Raw genomic sequence first — 12,938 nt, forward strand, 5'->3', positions numbered from 1 at the left:
AATACCCAAACAAGAATGAATATACATAATGTGCAAACCTAGTAACATAGACTACAATGCAAACTCTGACATCCTTCATTAAAGTGATAGTTCACCCAGAAATCTAAATTATGTCATTAATAACTCACCCTCATGTCGTTCCAAACCCGTGAGACCTCCTTTTATCTTCAGAACACAGTTTAAGATATTTGAGATTTAGTCCGAGACCACGAGTCAATGTTTTGTTTGTTATCTGGCTCGGCTCGGTTGTCATCTTCAGTTCTCTCTTCACAGCAGTTCAGTCAGTCTACTGTTTGAGTGCATGAATTACTCCGGGATATTGGTTTGTTTGAACTCAGAGGGAGTGTCAGCCACATTAAGAAAGTTAACAGCTTAAGTCATTTGTGGATTAATGCGTATTGGAGATGCAAACTGTTTAAAACGATTCAGTTCGATTTGGTGTACTGGTTCAAAAAGATCCGGTTACATCGAATGATTTGTTCGCGAACCGGATATCTCAAACTGCTTTGTTTTGAACTCTCTCACAACAGACACAGAAGAGAAGACAATGCTGAAAAAAGTCGTAGTTGTGGCTATTTTTGGACCAAAATGTATTTGTGATGCTTCAAAAAATTCTAACTGACCCTCTGATGTCACATGGACTACTTTGATGATGTTTTTCTTACCTTGGATTAATCTAAAATATCTTAAACTGTGTCCCGAATATAAACGGAGGTCTCACGGGTTTGGAACGACATGAGGGTGAGTTATTAATGACATAATTTAGATTTTTGGGTGAACTATCCCTTTAAGACAGTGAGAAGACAGTGACACTCAGTAGTTTTAAAGCTACCGTGGTGAATAACGGAAAGAAGAATTAATCACTTTGCTACTAACCTAACTCGTTAAAAATGTACATTTTTGTAAACAATGACTGAAAAAGTCCCTATTTTGGCAGATAGAATGTGTGAAACCCACTGATCTATAATATATATATATATATATATAGTAGTTATATATAGTTATATATATAGATCAGTGGTGAAACCTTATAGTGATTAATAGTTGATTATAGTTGATATTGATTAGTTGATTGTCACAAATGCTTGTTCTCTAATCTCCTGACAGACTTACAAACGAATTCATCAATGTTTTTCCATGGTGAACTCTCAGTTGAGTTACCTAGAGCGCTAAACGTCGGTGGAGCCGACTAAGTGATAAATCGACAAACTCTTAACTTATTAATAATACAATTTATATATTTCCTGGTTACACGATTATAACAATGAAATTAAGCACAAAATCAACAATATACGTTCGCAAATATGGTATGTAATTAACCTAAGTTAAATATTCTGTCAACCATTTAAAACAACCGTTGCAATGCAGTGTTTAAAGGTACAGAATACAGATTGTAGGATCTGCCACGAGAACGCGCACTACCAAAACAATAACAAACGCGTGGTTTGATGACGCTAAGAAGGAGTGTGGATGATGGGATTTGTTGTCTTCTACCCAACTACTGACGGCCATCAATCAGACGGAAATATAAAACATGGATTTAAGGGATGAGGTAAAGTTTTATAAATGGTGTACTTGATGTCATAATTTTCAAGGGCGAGTAGATTACATACAAAGTCAATGCAAAGACGCGAATAGACTATGGATCAGACGCGTCCTTGCGCGGGGTCTAGAGACGCGATGCCTCGCGTTTGGCCTGTATGCCCCAAAATACTAATCGTGTTGGTCGTTTTCTGTAAAGATACTAATCAAAACAACTCACCTGTCAAGTAAAACACAAGTTTACGGGAGCTGTCCTTGTCGACAGAACCAGCTGCAGACGGTAAACAGAAAATTATGTTCCATAAATAAGTAACACAATCCACCATAAAACGTGCAAGAAGAAGTAAATAAGGAACTGCTTGAAGCAAGCAAGTGGTTTGCTGGACACCACTTCCGCGTTTGTCCACTGTTGTCATGTGGTTATTACGTCAGTAAAGGCGGTAACAAAGGGTACTAACGTCATCGACAGGCGACTACACTGCCCCGTGTCAATGTTTAGAATGGGAATTTTCTCATGATTTACAAGTAGTTGAAAACATTAGAGATATTGTTAGTAAACAGCTGGACAAAATATATAACACTAGCCTAGTGGTTTTTGGATATTTTACTGCAAATATCTTACAAATTGTACCTTTAATTAAACATATTGGGTTAATGTCAAAATTAAAAAAAAAAGTAATGTAAAACCAGCATGTATTTTATTTTCATGAAAACATTACAAACTCCAGCATACGTTAAAACATTTGAATAGTGATAAAATATAAAACACAAGGAAACAGAAAAGACCAACAAGTTATCAGTTACATGGACAATACAAGAAGCATTTAGTCACCCAGATACTTAAGGCAATAGATAAGCATTGCAGTTTTAAAAACAATTGAAAGTTGTTTGAAATTTACACAATTTAAAAATGAAATCCTAACAAGGCCTCAATAGGTCAAACAACACATCATGATGCTATATGAAACTTCTGTAGTACATAAATACAGCATATTGCTTTACATCTCTCAAAATACACCAAACGTCTCTTGTCCCTCCTGGGAAATTAAGTCATTACATCACAAAGCCTGAAAATCTAACTAAGCAAGTGGACTTTCCACGGGAAAGAAACTTGCCAAGACTATAAGGAAGCCGCGGTATAGGTTCCTTGATACGTTCGGACCTCTTTGAAGGAGAGACTATCCTGCTTTGACATTGATTGGCTGGAACTTTAACATGCTGCAGAAGTGTGTGACCTATGTTGGCCTTAGTTGTTTTAGCAAATGGATGATGGAAATATCCTGTTTTTACCTAATCCTCCATTTCAGAGCTTTGGTACTGAGGTTCTGAGATCACAGATGTGAGGAAAAAAGGTCAACCTGAGTGAGACACTTACAGAAATGTCTAGATTGCAATAAGCTTTTGACCTTTGCCTGGCTTTGGGGGGGCCAGTCTTTGGAATAAAGGCACACTTTGAGCATAAGAAAAAAAAAAACTTTTTAAACCAAATATAATTCATAAAGATTACAACAAAACTTCCACCAGGTCAAAAGTCTCAGAATAGGTCAGTTTGATCTCTAAGTGCCATTTATGAAGTTACTTTTCAAGGAATCAGATCCCAACAGTACATCACAGTGATATATACTGTCATTATAGTGGTATCTGCATGTATTTTATGAACCATTTTATTTGGTTGACTAAAGCTGAAGTCAACTTTTGATTGATACATCTATGAAAAACATCATTCATAAGCCATAACAACCAAATAGTCATACTGAATGAAAATGCTATTATGAAACAATTAAATGATTTTTTTTTTTTTTTCTCACAACAGATGTCGACCAAATTTGTATTCACTTTTGCTTTTGTGAGTGCGGCTCACATACTGTACTGAATATTCATGGCACTCAACATATGTGTTCTTCTGCTTTGGTTGTCGTATGATTGCAGGTCCAGGCTCCACTATATGTTTGTAATTTCACGGATCCATTCCCGCAGTTTGGTGACACGCGTGTAGACGCCAGGCTTGTTCCGCCGAGCGCAGCCTTCTCCCCAGCTCACAATGCCAGCCTGGAACCATTTGCCTACATCGGAACGACACACAAGAGGACCGCCGGAGTCTCCCTGTGGAAGCCAAAAGAAAGAAACTTTTAAACATCATTCCACATTTTCCAAAACTTGATGAAATGCATGGACGCTACACATATTTGATCACCGTATTCAAGAGTTGCCTGTTGATCTACTCTAGAGAATGTTTTTTTAATGCATCACTGAATGTTTATTTGATTTTTATTATATATCGTGATTATTTATTTTAGTGTTAATGGGGATATTTTTTATTGTGTGTATTGATGCTTTGGCAATATAGTATATAAAACAATTTTGCCAATAAAGTGCTTAAGATTGAAAGAGGAGACGAAGTGATGATTATCTATAAGAGAAACTTGGGAAAAAAAGGGGAGAGTGCAAAGCAATTGCAAACGTTTTAATTTTCATTTTAATCACTTTTCATTTATTATTTTGTGTCTCTAATTTAAGCTGCTTATTTACTGTGTCATTTCATTCCATTACTATTATTCCTCAATGATTTGTTTTGTGTGTAGTACAATTCGGCTCTTAATTACTTTGCCAATATTGCAATGTAAACAGACGTGGCAATAAAGCATATTTGAATTGGGAGATGAGAGGAGAGAGAGAGGAAGACAAAACTACTAAGTGAATGAAAGAATATCACAGAGGGTGAGAAAGATGGAGCAAAGTACAAATAGCGAGAGAAAATCTACGTGCTCCTACAGCAGGAGAGAGGAAGATGGAAAGGAGTCACAAGACCAGGACCAGAACCTGTGCGAGAGAAAAGCACACTAAGAAGATTACACCCAGAATAAGAGAGACGCACCAAGCGTTCAGAAGAGGAAAGAAAGATGAATAACAAGTGAGATAGAAGTAGAAATTATGGAAATCAGCTCATTTAAATATCAGGGAACCAAGTAGAATAATTAATCTTCTCCACTACGAGGCTGCAGGAAGACAACAACATTAGCTGAACATTTTGACGACATTATGCTCATGTCATGTCTGTACTGTAGATGTTTCTGAATGAACAGAACAGGACAAAAAAAAAAGAAGACTTATCCCTGCGGGGCATGACTAAGCATCTAAATGGCTAATAAACTACCTCGAATTCATTAACATTCAATAAATGTGTAAATTTGCATGTGCTGTAGATTTCAGATTTTCAAATTACAACTGGGGTTGAGGCATTATGATTTTGAGTCTGTAAATGGCCATTAAAAAAAAAAAACAGCCCAACATGTACAATTGTTCAGTGAATTTTCATTGTTGAAACTAGTTGAAAGCATAATTTTAACAGGAATCTAGATTTCTCTACGCACATTTCAAATAAAGTTTAAGTTGGACCATGTTGACCAACAAACAGAAATTGGTTTGAGTTGTCTATGTAAGCACTGCAAAATTTCATGTAAAATTTAATACAATGCTAAGCTTTGGACAATAGAGGAATTTTTATTTTATTTTTTTACATAAAAATGTTGCCAGAATTCCACTAATGTAAACAAACAATATTATTCTTATATGCGATTTGGTCTATGCACAGTGTTTTGTATGTGCAAAAGAGATAACTTTTATTATTATTTTGATTATAATAATAGTTTTTCACAATATTGTTAATAATATACTAAGAACTGACCTGACAATCAAAAAGAAAAAAAAAAAATTCCTAAATATATTGCAAGTGGCCGAGAACAAAATTATATTATCAGATTCCATGTGTTTTTGTTCTAAAAATAAATAAATAAATAAATAAATAGGAATGGTTTTACCTGACAAGCGTCCACACCTCCAGTGAGGTAGCCACTACACATCATTCTAGAGGTCAACTGACCTTCGGTCACCATGTTGCATACTGTATCATTAATCACCTTTACTTCTGCTTTCTGCAAGATTTGTGCAACACTTCCTACAACACATAAATAAAAGATTAGTCCTATGAGACCACCTCTATTACCAATGAGCATCTCTACTTAGTATGAGTGTTTGAAAAATTTATTATGATGATCATGTGCTTCCACAAAATCTTAGAACAAAAGTTGTGTTCAAAGTGACACTGAGACGTGGAATTGATAATTGTCAAACTTGTGCGGCAAGATTCCAAAGGTATCTCATAGAAAAAAGAACTCTAAATGCAAAGGGCAGCCCTCAGGCACACAAGCTGTCTCACCTCCCTCTCGGAGTGTGCCCCAGCCCGTAACAAAGCAGCCACTACCAGCAGCGAAGACGTGGGTGGATGCCGGAAGGCAGATGGGATGCACGGTGTTGGTGAAGTTCAATGGATCGCTCAGTTCCAGCAGTGAGATGTCATAATCGTAGGTCATTGAGTCGTAGTTTGGATGGGTGATAATGCTCTTCAAAGAGCGTTTCTGAACAAAGCCGTCCTGGATGTTCTGGTCCCGCAGACCACTGTATGTCAGCCAGTTGGATGTCATTTTGTAGCTGTTGACAATAAACACAGTGTTGTGTAATATTTTTTAATTCAGCTTTAGTATTTCAGTCTCAGAATTTATGATTGTACTGCATATCTTGTGCTCCACCTGCTGGCCACTGAACAGAAATCAAGCCCAGGCTTTTGCAGGGAGAAGTTTGAGCACAAAGCAAATGGAGAAAGATACATGGCAAATGTCTAATTTATGTCTGTGATAAATTATCATTAACTACAGCTAAATTAAATACAGCACTAACACTAACAGCCATACAGAGATGCAATAAACGGACTCACGCTGGGTCAGGCTGGATGAAGCAGTGTGCAGCACACAGCAGCCATTTGTTAGAGATGATTGAGGCGCCGCAAACATGTCCCTCAATCTTGAAATGTAGACTGACCTGCCATGGCCATTCACCCACATCTGCGTTCTGCCCACCCACAATACGGTTGTGCTTGAATGGCCGGACTCCACAGTCTGAAACCAAATTGTAAGAAGGGTTCGAACACAAAGACTTTAAGGAAGACATCATTGGTATGCTGAGACGAGAGGTGAAGAGACGAGAGGAGAGGTCTTGAACATGACCAGCAGGGATAAGATCAGAGAGATAACTGCAAAACTTTTTGCACTGAAAGATGGCGAGTTTCTTGTAACATCTGCTCTGACTCACACAGTACAGTCGGCCTTTACCAGGACTACAGCAGAATCATAAAAATGTAGATATATGGAGGAATGAACCATGCTGGCTAAAAAAACACAATGAGAAAAGGACAATGAAACTAGCAACCCTGAGGACTATAAAAGAAGAATAATGTCAAATAAGGTTTCATATATAGATTAAAATATATATATATATATATATATATATATTTTTTTTTTTTTTTAAGTGAATTTTATACACTAATAACCATATTGTTGATGATGCAGCAGCAACTTCTGGAAACTGCAAATTCATTGAAAACCAAAAGCTTGTGAAAGTGGGGAGCTCATTAACTTCAAAAGATTATACAATAAAGACACTAGAAATTAGACACTGAAATTCATACCGATAATTGTATGTGCATATATAATTATAATGTTACATATTATAAATCTATAATACTTTTTAATTAAAACTAACTACAATTATGAAACGGATTAGAAAAAAAAAATTGTTTCACATAATTTGTCTGTGCATCTCAAAGAATTAATCATAAGGGTTACACTTTTTTCTTTGCTTAAATCAATTGCTGTCCCTTTAAATTTGTAAAAATTATTCTCTTTAAGTGTGTTGTTAAGGCATAGATCTTAGGTGGTTTATAATCAACTGACAATGCCTTTTTATTAAACGGTGAATTAAATACTTTGCAAAGGTACTTAATCTAAAGTACATTCAAAAATGATAAATCTGGCATCAGTGCAGCTTCACATTATGTAACACTTGAGTGGAAAATGAAGGACTCCAAACAGCAAATTTAATATAATAAGAAATACTTCTAACTTCTAATTATGATTAGATAAACCACACTGCAGGTCAATGTAAAACAAGTGAAATACCCAACTGAGCACTACAGTTAAATAATATATATATAGGCAATATCACATGATCAACAGTGCTGTTGTTCTGAATATCAGCACAGCTGTGTATTAATCAAAAAGTTCTTCATATTGTGCAACACGTGGCCAGTTACTAGACAACACAGATTATGAAAGCAAAAATACAAATCAAAAATGTGACTTACCACATCCCTGTTCATCCGAACCATCTGAGCAGTCCGCTTCACGATCACACTCTGCGTTCACTTTGTTTACACAGTCCTTGTTTTTACATTTGAAGGAGAAATCATTGCAGATACCAGCCGCTAAGAGAGAAAGAGTACAGATAACGTAAAACTCCGTTTTTTCCAAACTTAACTTGACATTAGAGACCCTAAACTATATACAGGTAGGGATAGTCTTACTATAAATGAACATCCAGCCCAACAATAGAAAGCACTATAATATTTTATGATTCTGTGAATAACTTATTTTTAAACATTAAAAATAATGTTTACCTCAAAGAAAAAAAGGGACATTTTTATTATTTTATTTTTATTTATTGTAACAATATTTTCATCATAGGTTAGCACATTCTCCACTCCATATATATTTATTTATTTATGTATTTACATATACAAGTTATAATTAGATTGACTATAATTATATATGGCCTACATTGACTAATTCAGTTTTGTATCTTTTGTTTATTGTTTTGTATCTTTATTTTTTTGTTTTGTATCTTTTGTTTTGTATCTATTGTTGGTTGTTTATTGTTTTGTATCTTTTGTTTTCTTTTGTATCTTTTTTCATTTTTTTATTATTTTGTTTTGTAGTGCTTTGTTTCCTTTCAAGTGGCACCTATGATGCCATGTCAAAACATAAGTTGTTTGTTGCTTGTGAAAAGGTATATTCGATGCACATACTGTAAGCTTACAAAACTAGTTAGATTGACCTGGTGATAAGCTCTATGGAAAAGCAGATCTGTGGTCAGTAAGTCAGTTAAATCCACTCACCTGCTGCACAGGAGACCTCATCACTGCCATCAGCACAATCATTTTTCCCATCGCATATAAATTCTTGTGGGATGCAGGCACCGTCTCCGCACCTTTCCTGACCTCTGCCACAATCTATGAGGGACACCAAAACAAAACCATGTCAAGTGTCCTTCAATGGCAAGAATCAAAGTGGCTTTTTATAGTGTACCACAAAGAAGCAAGTCTTGAATGTTTTGAAGTTCTCCAGGAAAATGTCATAGATCAAAGTAAGTTAATCTTAAATTTGTTTATTGGAATCCAAGGAAACAGCTGGTCATGTGACCTCAATGAGGTTCCGCTTTGTGGAGATAAAACACCTGCCATGGCTTGGTCTGTCAGTACTTAGTGTATCCTTAAATGTATTTGAATTCATTTGAATTAACTTCCTAAAAGGTAAATGCTGGTATAAATAAATATGTTCAGTAAAACGTAATAGGAGAAACTCACCGCAATCTTCCTCATCACTATTGTCACCACAGTCATTCGCTCTGTCACACACAAAGTACTGAGGCCTACACAGGCCATTTTTGCAGGTGAACTGTTCGTCATCACACTCTGAAACACAAACCACATTGAACTAAATAATGTGTCAACATAAAATGTATGTCTAACATAACCAATCTTTGTCAATTATTAGTACCATGTAAACACTCATCAAAAGGTTATTTTAGTATTTTTTTTTTTTTTAAGTTTACTGGTTACTTCCAAACAGGATCCAAAATTATAATGCAAATCTGAAGTTAAGGAAGTGGAACTTACACATGATTTTGAATTAACCATAAACATAAACTGATGATCTAAAGAGTTCAATACATAAATAACATTAATTTATTTTTAATACATAATAACATTTATTTTACAAACAAAAACACCTAGAAGTTTTTACGTAAATGACAAATCATAAATTTAATATATAATATTTCATATAATACATACATTTTTAACTATTATTTTAAACTAAGTTCTGTACATTTAAAAACAATGAGTACAATTGTAAAATCACCAGTAAAACTGACAGTACTGAACATAAATGGGAGGAATCTGTCCAATCAGCTTAAGAAAACAACATATTTTTATATTACACATACACACATACATACATACATACACACACACACACACACACACACACATATATATATATATAAAATGTCAGATTAAGTAACAATTACATTTTTGATTTTGTTTTTATTCATTTGGACTGAATTTTATATAGCAACTGAATTGCAATTCTGTAAATTCATCTTCGTGTCGTTCTACATCAGTATCCTGTTGGACAGGGCTAATTCAGTTCAAAAGGTTTGAATGACAATTTAGCAAAATCCTGACAGGGATGAGACTTACTGCAGTTTTTCTCATCACTCATGTCTTCGCAGTCATTCCACCCGTCACATTGTAGCTCTTTTTTGATGCAGTAGCCTGAGGTGCATGCAAACTGACCAGGGCAAGCTGGAGATGAAATTCATGAGGGTAAAAACAGGAAGACGGCCAGAACTCAACACAAAGGAGAAGTGAAATAGAGTTCTAATAATATAATAATGTGTTATGTTGGTTTTAAATGGTCAAGGATCAAAATTTCATAACTGAATTTGACTGGCCATATTGAAACACTGGGCTTACGTACGGTTTCCAGGGTCATAGGCGGTGTAAGCGATCCTGAATCCCTTATCAGTGTAGGATTCATCTGAATGGAACTTCACTTCTAAGGAATTAGTGATGCTAGAGAGAACAAGTCTACGTCTCTCTCCACAATACCTTCAAAAGTAGAGGAAGTAAAGAAGTGTCAATACAACAAAAGCTAAAATGAAACTAAAAATTAATTGGCAACACATGGTTTTCAGCTAAATTAACAAACTTTTATTTATTGGGCCTTTTTTATTTCAGACTGTCAGGAAGCTGAGAAGAAATGATGAGGGAAATGGTTGGCATGGTAGGACAGATGACAGAACTCACTTTTTACCCAGCACTTCTACGTAGTCTTTGTGACAGGTGCTAGTGTCCACCATCGGCTCTTTCACACGGAACATACTGAAATCAAGCTTTATCCTTCTGCCAGTAGGAACCTGCAGAACCCACATGATGGTGTTCATGGTTATTTTCAAAAAGGCATAGCTCAATAATAAAAGAGCACTTTTACAACCCTTTTGCTAATCAAGAGGAGTAGTTCATTCAAATATGAAAATGTTGTCTTCATTTCTTCACTATCATATTGTTCTGAGTCTGACCTCTTATTATTTTCTTTCTTTTGTGAAACACAAAATGAGATTGAGACGAGTGGGGCGAGTGGAGTAAAGCATAATGAGTGACACCTGCACCTCTCACCAGTCTCAAGTTCCCTGGAGGAGCTCCGGAAGGATAAAAGGAAGAGTAACAACAGTGAAAGACGAGAAAGGAGCGGGCCTGGATTTTATGTTGTAGGTTTGATAATTAAAGTTTTATGTTTAAATGTTCGCCGGTTCCTGCCTCCGTCCCGATCTACAAACTGTGTTACAGAGATGTTAAAAATGCCTGAACTGCTTTAAATTAATGTAGTTTTCACCACTTATGATTTGAGGAAAACATACAACTTATAAGTTAAAATAAAAATCTGGCAATTCGCCAGATCTCTCAAAGCTCACACTTTCTCAGTTCAAAAATTGCACCTTTTTTGAACTGGTGCACTTTGGTTCTAAACTTCTAAACTTTAAGATTTGTTTATGTTTAAAAAATAATAATAATAATTTATGCTCTGCAAGACTTTATTTGGTCCACAATACAGTAAAACAGTAATATTGTAACTATTGTTAGAATTTAAAATAAATGGTTTCCTTTATAATATTTAAAAATGTAATTTATTCCTGTAATGGCAAAGTTTAATTTTCCGCATCATTAATCCAGTCTTCGGTGTCACAGGATTCTTCAGAATTAATTCAAATTTGATTAGTTTGCTGTGCAAATCTATGTTGAAAGCAGCTGTGCTGTTTACATTTTTTATTTTATTTTATTTTTAGAAACACTGATTAACAGTGATCAGTTTAACGCATCCTTACTGGAAAAAAATGCATTCATTTAAAAAACTAATTACATTATACCTAACATCTCATTTTGTGCTTCATGAAAGAAAGAAAACGATAAAAGAAAGAACAGCTATTACAGAGTTCTCTCTATTGGTAAATAAAAAAAAGTAAAACGGTCATGTGGGGCTTACGTTGATGGTCCAGCTGCAGTCCAACAAAGGAGGATAGAAACTAGGAAAATGAGGAGAGGTGAAGTTTCCTGTGAGAGCAGTCAGAGATGCTCCACAGCTCCCAGCTAGAAATTAATATTGGGGGGGGGGGGGGGGGGGGTGAATGGAAAACAGATATTATAACATGGAACACTTCAAGTCCAATTCAACATTCTTTTTTGAGTTCCAAGGCAGACACTGCAAGACTTATAACTACAGAATATTAAAGCATTGTACAGAATGATCAGTGACTTTACCAGCAATAATGGGAACGGCAGTGTAAACCGCTCTGAATCCAGGTGTCTGGGCCACATCAGTGATTAGGTTGACAAGCATGACGTTACCAGAAGAAACTACCTCGAGAGGATTTGTAGGGGGTCGAAGTCCACATTGTCTGTGATAAAAGGTGCAAGAGTGTTAGAACTGTAGCAACGGTGTATACACACACACACATACATATATATTAAATTGCTTGATGGGACGAAAATCGGTGAGGTTGTATAATTGGTATGTTTGTTTCTAAAGTACATTTTGTCAATGTTTAGGTATAAACCTGTATATATAAGCCTGCAGATGACCTCCTAAAAGATTTGGACTAAAAACTGGAATTTATGGTCTCTTTAAGATCATAAATTCTGTCAAGATTGTGTAAACATTGACTTGTAGCGAAACTAAATGTCAAAGCAAAGTCACATTGTTATATCGAGTTCAGAAGCCTCAAGACAGATACACACACACATGCACACACACAGAGAGAGAGAGAGAGAGAGAGAGAGAGAGAGAGAGAGAGAGAGAAATAATATAATATTTAATTTACAGTTTTCACTAAAATACATTATTAAGCAGCATAACCATTTCCAACTTTGATGATGTTTTTTGAGCAGCAAATCAGTATTTTAGAATAATTTCTGAAGGATCCTATTACACTAAACAGCAGAGTAATGATGCTGAAAATTCAGCTTTACATCACAATAAATTAAAATAGAAAATTGTTATTTTAAACTCCAATAATAGTTCACAATATTACTGTTTTACTGTATTTATAATCAAATAAATGCAGCCTATATGAGTATATGAGGGGAAAAAAGATTGGTTGTAAATTACAGCACATGCTAATCTGAAGTCCCTAAAAGTGTTTTTTATTTTTATTTTATTTTTTTGTAT

General features: G+C 35.2%; 1 protein-coding gene across 1 annotated transcript in view; it reads right to left on the minus strand.

Annotated features, from left to right (window-relative positions):
- Positions 1-3,143: 3,143 nt before the first annotated feature.
- The window catches only part of LOC113095045 (suppressor of tumorigenicity 14 protein homolog), a 38,716-nt gene continuing 28,921 nt past the window's right edge, over positions 3,144-12,938 (minus strand). The window contains exons 8-19 of the mRNA XM_026260667.1: positions 12,032-12,168; positions 11,757-11,860; positions 10,523-10,632; positions 10,194-10,324; positions 9,914-10,018; positions 9,017-9,124; positions 8,549-8,662; positions 7,739-7,858; positions 6,314-6,494; positions 5,759-6,030; positions 5,361-5,497; positions 3,144-3,645 (exon numbers count right to left, since the gene is read on the minus strand). Of these exons, the coding sequence (XP_026116452.1) occupies positions 3,484-3,645; positions 5,361-5,497; positions 5,759-6,030; positions 6,314-6,494; positions 7,739-7,858; positions 8,549-8,662; positions 9,017-9,124; positions 9,914-10,018; positions 10,194-10,324; positions 10,523-10,632; positions 11,757-11,860; positions 12,032-12,168 (1,681 nt within the window). The 3' untranslated portion in view covers positions 3,144-3,483. The remainder of the gene's footprint in view (positions 3,646-5,360; positions 5,498-5,758; positions 6,031-6,313; positions 6,495-7,738; positions 7,859-8,548; positions 8,663-9,016; positions 9,125-9,913; positions 10,019-10,193; positions 10,325-10,522; positions 10,633-11,756; positions 11,861-12,031; positions 12,169-12,938) is intronic.

Source organism: Carassius auratus, unplaced genomic scaffold, assembly GCF_003368295.1.
Source record: "Carassius auratus strain Wakin unplaced genomic scaffold, ASM336829v1 scaf_tig00215575, whole genome shotgun sequence".
Lineage (NCBI taxonomy): Eukaryota > Metazoa > Chordata > Actinopteri > Cypriniformes > Cyprinidae > Carassius > Carassius auratus.